The sequence below is a fragment of the Neomonachus schauinslandi genome, chromosome 10, assembly GCF_002201575.2.
Source record: "Neomonachus schauinslandi chromosome 10, ASM220157v2, whole genome shotgun sequence".
NCBI classification, from domain to species: domain Eukaryota; kingdom Metazoa; phylum Chordata; class Mammalia; order Carnivora; family Phocidae; genus Neomonachus; species Neomonachus schauinslandi.
This window is the reverse complement of record NC_058412.1, coordinates 19,462,874-19,473,168: the sequence shown is the minus strand read 5'-3', so window position 1 is coordinate 19,473,168 and position 10,295 is coordinate 19,462,874. Positions and strand designations below refer to the sequence as shown.

The 10,295-nt window shown below is 40.7% G+C and overlaps 1 protein-coding gene across 1 annotated transcript in view; it reads right to left on the bottom strand.

Annotated features, from left to right (window-relative positions):
- Nucleotides 1-5,809: 5,809 nt before the first annotated feature.
- NCOA1 (nuclear receptor coactivator 1) overlaps nucleotides 5,810-10,295 on the bottom strand; it is a 104,518-nt gene continuing 100,032 nt past the window's right edge. The window contains exon 20 of the mRNA XM_021697776.2: nucleotides 5,810-8,191. Within this exon, the coding sequence (XP_021553451.1) occupies nucleotides 8,024-8,191 (168 nt within the window). The 3' untranslated portion in view covers nucleotides 5,810-8,023. The remainder of the gene's footprint in view (nucleotides 8,192-10,295) is intronic.

Genomic DNA, 10,295 nt, shown 5'->3' with positions numbered 1-10,295 from the left:
CTGAATAGTAAATGACAAAGGTAGGCAAGAAATCAGTATCTGTTGACTGAAAATATAAATTATTATTACTATTTCTTTAAAATACCATTCTTTAAAGTAGCTATTGTGTAATACTTTAACAAACAAACTCTTGGGGCGCCTGGGTGGCTTGGTCATTGGCCGCCTGCCTTCGGCTCAGGTCATGATCCCAGGGTCCTGGGAGCGAGCCCCACTGCAATGGGCTCCCTGCTCCGCGGGAAGCCTACCACTCCCTCTCCCACTCCCCCTGCTTGTGTTCCCTCTCTCGCTGTGTCTCTCTCTGTCAAATAAATAAAATCTTTAAACAAACAAACAAACAAACTCTTAAGTCTGAAGGTTTCCAAAGCTAACCACAACTTAATTTTGAACTGGAAATTGACAGAGTGCCTGAAGTCATCTCTTTATTTGGGGTTATAAAAATCACACATCAAAGACTGATTTTAAAACTTGGAACTGGTTCATTATACTGTTTTTTCTACTTTAATACGCATTTGAAAAAGTCCTTAATAAAAGGCTTGGAAAAAGCTTGCAAGAGAAGGTAAGATGAAATTTTAAAGCCTAAGCTTAGATGTGCATGAGTCTTTAAATAATGTTCTATGTAGATCCTTTCTCCCTGCTGGTTTTGGTTGAACTTTAAAAGTCTAGCTTACTAAATAATTCTCATTTAAAATACAATTGCTAACATCAGCACAAAGCTTCAGAGCGTGATAAAAGTATTACTTTTGAGTAACACATGTGCATTAACTTTATAAAAACACCATCCTTAAGAAGGGGAAGTATTAAAGGTAACAGCTAATGTACTTCAAATTCCCCAAATATGTGGGGCTCACATTTCATGAAAAAAGAGAATAATCATCAGGGTAGAATTATGACCTTATCTTGAACTCTTGGACACTTTTTTTTTTAAGATTTTATTTATTTATTTGACAGAGAGAGACACAGCGAGAGAGGGAACATAAGCAGGGGGAGTGGGAGAGGGAGAAGCAGGCTTCCCGTGGAGCAGGGAGCCTGTTGCGGGTCTCAATCCCAGGACCCTGGGATCATGATCTGAGCCGAAGGCAGACGCCTAACGACTGAGCCACCCAGGCGCCCCAGACTCTTGGACACTTTTGCAACTTTTCATTAGCTCAACAATCCAGACTCTAGGAAGACAACTCAGTGCCTGTTCTGTCCATCAGCTCCTTTCCCTGATTTAAAATACTGCTTCTGAATCTAGTTCTTCAATGAGAAGTTCAGAACCTACTATGTGGAAGGCTCTCGGCGTGGGGGGGGGGGGAGAGACTTGAACCTCTTCTTTGAAAAGCTTACAATTTAAAAATAAAAAAAAAAATAAAAAGCTTATAATTTGTTGGAGAAGAGAAACAGATGTACACCTAACCAAGTGCCAACGGAGGCCCAAACACTGGAGCAAGTACAGAAGAGAGGGCTAATTTAAGTGTGTGGATCAGGGGAGGGCTTCTTAGAAAGGATCTAAATTGAAGCTTTGAAGGGACAAGTAGGGAGGAGGAGCATTAAAGGCTGAGGAAAAAGAATGAATATGGCAATGTAATTGAGAACGAAGGTAGTAAATTCAAGGATGAAGACCAGATCAGTGTGACAGGATTGTTTGTTTAGAGAACGTTGAGGGTAATGAAGCTTAAAAGGCAGGTTGATTTCAAATCAACTATAGGAAAGAAACAGTCATTAAAAGACTCTGAAGGCTGTGTTCAGAAAGACTTCTCTGATAGACTGTGTGAGAGATGAAGATAAAAGGTGGGGAGGTGGTTACTGTAATCATCCAAAGAAAGATAATTAAGTCCTGAATTCAGTCTGTGATTAATGGGGCTAGAAGAGAGAAGATAGCTATACGACAGAGGCAAACTGTTGGCAATTTGGTGAGATGAGTGGGAGGAAGTTGTTGAAAATGACCACTAACAGGATGGTGATGCAATTAATCTAGATAACGGACAAAGAATGTGTTTGTGGGGGAAGTAAGTGATTTGTTTGTGATTGAGTTTGAGGTGCTGGGCTGGGGTGGTGGAATCCATGCACGTGGTAATGTTCACCAGCTGGAAATTCAGGCCTGGATCTTGAGGCCTATCTTGGCTAGAAGAGTAGACGTAAGATGCGTTATCAATGTAAGTGGTACTGAGATCAAAGAAAAAGATGAAATTGCTCAGGAGAGTACAGGGACTTGCTTGAGAACTATCATCCTCACACAAATTTAAAATAAAAAAAAAAATCAAAATTAGTGCCCAGTTTTATTTTCAAAATGAAAATCCTTACAAGCTTCTAAGAATAACTGTTAACGCATCACGATTCCCAGTTTTTATGTGTCACTGTCTAGGTTCTGTTGTCTCTAACAGTTGTATGGCGCAGTGGAAAGAACGGCAGGTCTCATCACAAAACCTAAGGGTTGACTCTTGTGTCCAGAATTTCCCAGCCACCTGACCATAAATCTGAGCTTCAGACTCTAATTGCTTCATGGGATTCATGGAACACTACATCAAAAACTAATGATGTAATGTATGGTGATTAACATAACAAAATAAAATAAAATTTTTAAAAATGCATGGCAAAAAAAAAATATTGTATGTGAAAGTGCTGTACAAACTAAGAAATTATTAGGGCAAGAGTATCAGCCTAGCATATTGCCTAGCAGAGTAGAAACGTATTTCTTAATGGATGCAGAGTCTCCATTATTAGGAAGGAAGCAGCTTCAGGCAACTATCTCTGTACTTCCCACACTGCCTATCATAGTTATCTGTATGGCAACAGATCATCAGAAATGGAATATATAAACCTTGGTAGCAGGTTTTGTTTTATCCTGCACCTTAGGACCTCTGGGCATTGGAGTGGGAAGAAAACCTGATGGAATAGAAATGATTACTTTAAGGGGTGCCTGCCTGGTTCAGTAGATACAGCATGTGACTCTTGATCTTGGGGTCATGAGTTCAAGCCCCATGCTGGGTGTAGAGATTACTTAGGAAAAAAAAAAAAAAAGCTAACTCACTTTACAAAAAAGAAGAAATTATTCCTGTAAACGTTTTTGTTCTTCTTTCCTCAAGCGAATGTCTCAGGTTTGCTACAGATACTTGTGGGCATTGGTTGGTTCTGCTGGTTGCATAAAGGACCAAAGTTCTGAGACAAATACAAATGATTAGACCGGAGCCAAACTCTAGCAGAGGAAAAAGATTGTTTGCAGAAGGCTCCAGAGCCAGAGAAAAGTGATTTCTTGCCTCCATGATGTGATCCAAGAAACCAAATTTCCTAGGAGGAATTGTAGGGGCCCTGCCTCACAAAAGTGATCCTCAGTCTCTCATTTATACCTGCTGCATAAGGAGCCTACGTTTTCCAAAATTCTTTCAAGCTAAGTGTTTGACACCGCAGTTTCACAGAGCCCCTAATTCATTTCCTGTTTAGATTATGCAGGCTAGAATGCCTCTCCCCAAACTGTGGTGGGACATCTTCCTGACCTGATGCCAAAGCTCAGCCCGTTAGGCCTCTGAAGGGCAGGCCTGGACTACCTCTGGAGAAGGACCAGGTCCTCTCTTCTTAGCCCTTGGGCTCCCCCGCAACCCACCCTGGTTTTCAAGGCCTGTTTTTAAAAGTTATTTCAGGGGTGCCTGGGTGGCTCAGTCGGTTAAGTGGCTGCCTTTGGCTCAGGTCATGATCTTGGGGTCCTGGGATGGAGCCCCGTGTCGGGCTCCCTGCTCCGCGGGAAGCCTGCTTCTCCCTCTCCCTCTGCTCCTCCCCCTTGCTCGTTCTCTCTCTCTCTCAAATAAAGAAAATCTTAAAAAAAAAAAAAAAAGTTATTTCATAGAAGAAAGCCTTGCTTGAGGCCACACAGTGAGATTAACGTCTGCGGACTCTGAAGCAGTCCTCCGTCATGTAGTCCAGGATGGTGAATCCAGAATTTGGAATCCGAAGACTTGGCTTCAGATTCCAATTCCCCTGATAAACCATGTTTTGTATCATAACCTTTCAGTTTGTTTTCTCTTTATAACATCTCTCTCAAAAGGACTGCAGGGATTGAATGAGACAATGAACCTAAAAGCACATGTGTTTTCCCTGAATGTTCCCCTAATGCTACAACATTATTGTGGCCCATTTGGCAAAAAAAAGATATAAAAGCCCGTGCTTCTGGCTGGACAGGGCTAGTTATGGAAGAGACCTTCGCTATAGGCTGCCACAATTTCCAAGTGAGGGTCCCAAAGCCTGGTTCATGTTTCTCCTGGAGCCAAGGGCTGATTTCAATTACTTTCCAATTCACCAGCTGACATAATTCTAATGTTTATGAGAACTCAGAAACTGGTTAACAATTAAAAAAAAAAAGTTCTCTGAGGTTCCTTCCTGTCTCCATGACCTGCAGTTCCTCAGAATTGTCACCCTGCCCTCTGAGCTCCCTCCTCTTCATCCTACAAACCACACCTCAAATGCCATTTTTTCGGCAAGGAAACTTTCCTTGACCCTCCAGACCAGGTTTCACTCACAAAGCAACTTCTAACTCTCCTTGATACCACTTAGTCCTATTGTGATTAGAAGTACGTATGTCCTCCCCAATGGAATATAAGCTCTGGGAGGGCAGGGTTCGCATCTCTCTCTGGATTCTTCCACATCTTAGCGCCTTGGATAAAAACAATAAAACACGTTGAATGAGGCCAGAGCTTTGGGTTTCTTTAATCTTGTTAAGAGCTCTTGTGGCAATGAAAATAAAACATATAAAGAAAACTAATCTAGTGCAGCAGAAAAGGTTCTGGATGGAGGAATGCTTCCTTTGGCAGTTTTCTCCAATAAAAAGAATTTATGGGCTTAATTAAATCATCAAGATCTTTTTCAGAGGTACAGGAATGGCCAAGGATCAAGCTTGCTCTGAATCATTCACTTTTTTCAAGTGGAGCTGCTCTCCTGGTGAGAGTAGTTCATGTCAAGGAGGAAATCAGCATAGCTTCCTTTGTAAATAGACAACTGTCCTTTCTTTTCCTTTGACTCTCAGGGCCCAGGAGACAGTTTCTAGGTATGAACCTATCTTGGCCAAACCATAAAGAAGATGGAAGTTCTTCTATAGCAACCTCACTTTTCCCTCAGTTGTTTCTATTAGTTTTTCTAGTGGCCTTCCCACCCCTACTTTAGCATAAATTTAAATCAATGTTCAGACTCATCTAAGCCAAGTATCATTTTTACCTTATCCCAACATTGGGAAAAAAGCTTTTATTCTCCTGTAAGCATGACTTCAGAGAGCAGCCACCAAATCTGTGTCTATTTATACGTAGGACTGTGTGTGGAATGCCTTCTAGAATCACATTTGTTTACCCTCCTTACCCTGGCCTACTTAGCCAGTGTTGGTGGATTTAGGCTGCTTTAAAAACACACAAACAAGAGACAAGAGCCTACATCTTATAAAATGCAAGGGCAAAATGAAGGAGCCTCCTTAAGTAAGATTCAACATCTCTGTAATCTGCATACTAATAATAAATGTTATTATATAAAAACCAGTGATGGAGATGGTGTCCTGTAGCTACGAAGGGCTGCCCGACTCCATCTCCTGGGTCCAGAAACAGCAGAACCTGTGTGTTGAATCATAGGGCAAACGGCCAAAGGTACGATTTCCTCATTGCCCACTCTCACAACTTTACTTTGACCCTTTCCAATTTTCACTGGTTCATATCAGGGTGCCTTCGAGGATCTTTGGCTTCAGGGATCCTTTCGTTTGTGATCCTTTAATGACTCATTAGTCACTGGGGCTTTGGCAATTCCTGCAGGATGTAGGTTTCATTTCTTCCCTGTAAATGAAGAGGCAACCCAGGAGGTTGTTAAACAAATTCTATTCAGGAGCTGGAAAAGTGAATTTCCTGTGGAATTACATAGAAGCAAGCAATTTTATTTTCCTCAAATGTAGCAATAATTTTAATCTGTACATACATAAAACAAACAGTGCAATTATAAAACCTTGAAGGTGGCATGCATACTTTAAGGTGCAGCTGGGATGGGGAGGATGTTATTAGCATCTCCAATTTTCCTTACCACTTTTTAAAACTAGTTCCTTATGCAAAAGCACTGAGTCAGGAAACTTCATCTGGAATGCTGAAGTTAAAGGTGAACTTCCTGAAGTCTGCACATCTAAATATCACAAACAAAACAGAAATGACCTCCTAGAGCAGTTTGGTAAGGACTAGAGTAATATGACTGGGCGTTCAAGCTGGGAATGAATGAAATCAGGGATGCATTTTCTGAAAAACTAAAAGAGATAATGTTTGTAACTGAGTGTCCTATTTCTGTTTCATAGTTGCTACCCATGTGAGCCCTTCCAGCAATCTTTTTATTCGGTATAGTTTCTGAGTAGATGCTGTTCAGTGGAGTTATCTGTAACTAGGGGTGGTGAGATGCACAAAGGAGGACCTGGGAAAATGGCTTCTTCCTTGGTGTCTGAGTCCATGCTCCTCATCCGTTCTTAGTTCTTATGGCCTTTGCTCTGCCGTGGAAGCAGAGGTAGCTGGTGCACGATGTCAGATGCTGTCATCATTCACAGGCCCGGGGTGCAGGTAAAGGCGAGTGATGGGGGTCTACCTTTGCTTCTTCCACAATACCCTTCTCAAGCTTTCCTGGCCTTGCAGTGGAACTTCTAGAACTAGAGGCAGTTCACTGGGTCCTTGACTCAGAGGCCAGGATGAGACAAGACGTGGCAGAGTGACAAGACACAAAGGGAAAATACGGTACCAATTAGCCTCAAAGTAGGATAGAGAAATTTATATTTGCACTGATGAAAATTCAAATCCCCACAGTCAATCTAAAACACAGGAAAATTTTCTTTGAGTACTAATTTTTCTCTGTACAAGTAGCGTGTGCACTTCTGGTGTTAACTCCTTGCACTGTCTCAAGGTACGTGATCCCAGGGACATTCTAGGGCAGTGTGCGCTAGCTCATCTCCAACAGCTCTTTCTGGCAGTGGCATTTTGATGTGAACTGCAAAGTAAATCCATACATGGCATCACAGTTAGTAAAATAATGAAATATCACTAGCCAAATGTAACTGCAATTCAGTCAATGATATATTCACACACAAGTTTAGAAAAATCAAGAGTATGATAATAAAACCATAAAATTAAACAGAAGGAAATCAATTTCTACGAGAAATCAAATATATTTACAGTGAGATTTAAAGGGAAAAATAAGCTACTTGGATCATAAATTTAATTTTATTTTAAATAACTTTAGCTACCTTAGCTGTTAATACAATAAAAGCAGAAAGAACAGGCTGCCTTTTTTTCCAGATTTAATCAGAAAAATTGTATCTACAATAATTGACAGAACTCGCTTCTTGTCCTTCACCCATCTCATCAAAAATTATTGCATTTTCCCTCAAACTGTATTTTTTGGATTCCTCTGTGAATATACTCATTTCGTCCTCGTTCCTGGAGGCATCTTGGTTTAAATCCATCTTTAAAAAAAGAAGGGGTACATATGGGAGGCAAAATATTCTCTTGAAGCCAACAGATAGAGAGTTGCTAGAAGAAGCTGATTGTACACACAAGCTGCCAGGGTCGGGAAGGGGAGGGCTGCTGATTTAGACACACGTGACAGCCTTTGGTGGATGGGCACAGGCAAAGCCCCACTGGGCCCTTCTTCCTTGTCAGGGTCAGGACTGAGCCAGCAGAGGTGGGGCTTCATCTTCCCCTTGGAACTTGTCATTTTGGTTCTCCTCCAAAAGCCTTCATCCAGATAAGAAGCCAATGACTGATTACAAAAATAAGAATAATTAAATTTGGCTCAAGAAATAGATTGTCCAACTGTTCTGCCTTGTTATTTTTTTTTCAATATCCAAGGCCTTTACAAAGAAAGAAACAAAAACACCTCTCAATCTTCCAACAAAAGTGAATTCCTTTTTTTTTTTTTTTTTTTTTGCTCCAAATGCTACGACCTGAAGAATGGCTGCAGATTGAGATATCAAAAATCTCAGAAAAATATATAATATATTTGTATATCTCTGTATGTCTATTATTTAAATTTCACATTCCTTTAAAAGTGGTTATTCAGTCAGTAGCTGCTGAAGGAGGCTCTTCTGCTGGGCTTGGGGGGTCTGTGGTCCTGCCGTGGGTTTTTGAGTTCCCAGTGGACCAGGCTGGTTCAGGTAAGGGTCCCCGCCTACCAGATTCACTGTACACTGGACGTCAGCAAACACCTGAACCTGTTGCACCTGCTGGAACACAAATAAAAGATGTGTTTAGACAGAAGGGTCTGCCCCCCCGGCTTATGAGTGGGTACTACTTGAAGTGGAAACTCACTAGAGCATTCCTCTAGTCTGTAGTCACCACAGAGAAGAACTCTTCTGTCTTCTTGTCCTACAAAAAGAAAATTGCTGCACTCATTTTGCTCAGGGTTCTGGAAAGTTCACACTTTAAAAATAAAATCAAAATTGGAATGGTCAAGCCTCCTACAGGGTTGCCATCAATAATGAAAATGAGCATCACTGCTAATATTGCCAAGATTGGGAAAAGCCCAGTGTCAGAGTCTGGGTGTCCAGTGGTGGGTTTAAAAAAATATATATATAATATACACACACACACACACACACACACATATATATATAATTTGGAAATTGGTTACAAAAGCATTCTATGGATGACTTTAGTAGGATAAAAAAAAAACTTTACGTTGTTAGAAAATTAAGGGCTTTAACCCAGTATTAGCAAAATAAAAACCACCACAACTCAGTAATAGGACATCAGCATTACTAAAGTTAATGTCCAGAAGATTTGCGTAGTATCTAAATATACTATTACATAGCTCTTTTACATATTGCCTTTTGAATTACAGCAAAATATTAGTAGAACAATTTTATGTTTAACTTCTTTTTCCTGACAGACAATTCATTTAAACACAGGAGCTAAAAATAACAGTCAATTACTAGCTGAGAACAGTGTGAATTTTCCCTTTAGCTACTTTCAGTAATAAAACACATATCCCTTAAAAATGTCTAAAGTTGCATAGTTCTAGCATTTTCTATTGGGAAAACAAAGCCAGAAGTTAGTTTTTACAACCATCCTTATTAAAAAGTCATTTGTCGAACTCAATAAAGCCAGTATCACACTTGCAAATGTTCCAGACCAAGAACTGAGATGCCTTCCAAGGCATCCAAGTACATCTGTTAGTGTCTCAATCCTTTGGCAAATTTGTGCTTCATGTTTAATAGGTTCATGAAGTATTTTAGATTAGTGATGCATTTTTTTGGTCATTCATCACTAATTTATGTCAATTCCACTCAGCTTTTCTGAAAACTTTTCTATCCTAATTGAATAAAAGTTGTTTTCATCAACCTTCGTTGGCCACATGTCAAATGTCCCAACCTCCAACTGCTGTATCAGTCCAGTCCCCAATGTGTTTCCCTCTTGATCCATCTACACCTCCACTCTACACTCCCTCAGAAAAGACAGACAGCCTCTGAGCTGAGTCTTCGTAGCTTGGTGGATTAAACCTCTAGTTACATTAGCATCATTTTCCCCTTTATCCTCTTCTTTGCCTGATTTCCCAAGTTTTGCTTCTGGACCCCACAGGCTCCCATTTGTTTTCTTCTTTCTTTGGGCTCTTTTTTGTGCGACTAACATGCACCAACTCTCTGAGTCTATTCACTAGCTATCCCTGTGCCCTTCCCCCACCTCTGTTCCTAACTTCTCTTTCCTACTCTTTTCCTTCTGGAGCTCTGGCCCTGACCCCTCCTCCCTCTCCATGTCGACAATCCCCCTACTAAGCCTTCTTCCTGCTTCTCTATATTCTGTTCTTTTCTGGTTCTCTGCTCTGTCTTGCCTCTTCCCCGTCTCTGTTCTCCAAATACAGGTAGTCCTCAATCCTCCTCGAACCCTCCTCCTTGGTTCTTTTCCTTCTCCTTTCCTGTACACCTGTCTCACTCCAAGCTCCTGTTTGGCAACTACAAAAGCACTGGAGCAAACAGAGATTGCATGATGGGCTACAACAGAAAGAAGGTTCTGCCACTGAAAATTGGCATAAGCACAAGCTATGGGGCTTGTAAGCACTGACTGACTAAGAAAAATAACAGCATGTCAAATTTCATGTTTATGTGTTTCAACATATGAAATACTGGGGCAAAGCACCAGGTGTTTCTGTCCCCAGACACTTAAAAAACATTCTTAATAAAGGCATGATCAAACGAACTAGAGAGAAAATTTTGCTTCTTTAAAAAGAATGCTTTTAAGATGGTCTATTCTGAAATTTAAAAAAAGATGGAAAAGATCAAACCAAACTTCAGCCAATTTGAACTGCTACTTAAAAACAGGATGCCTTAG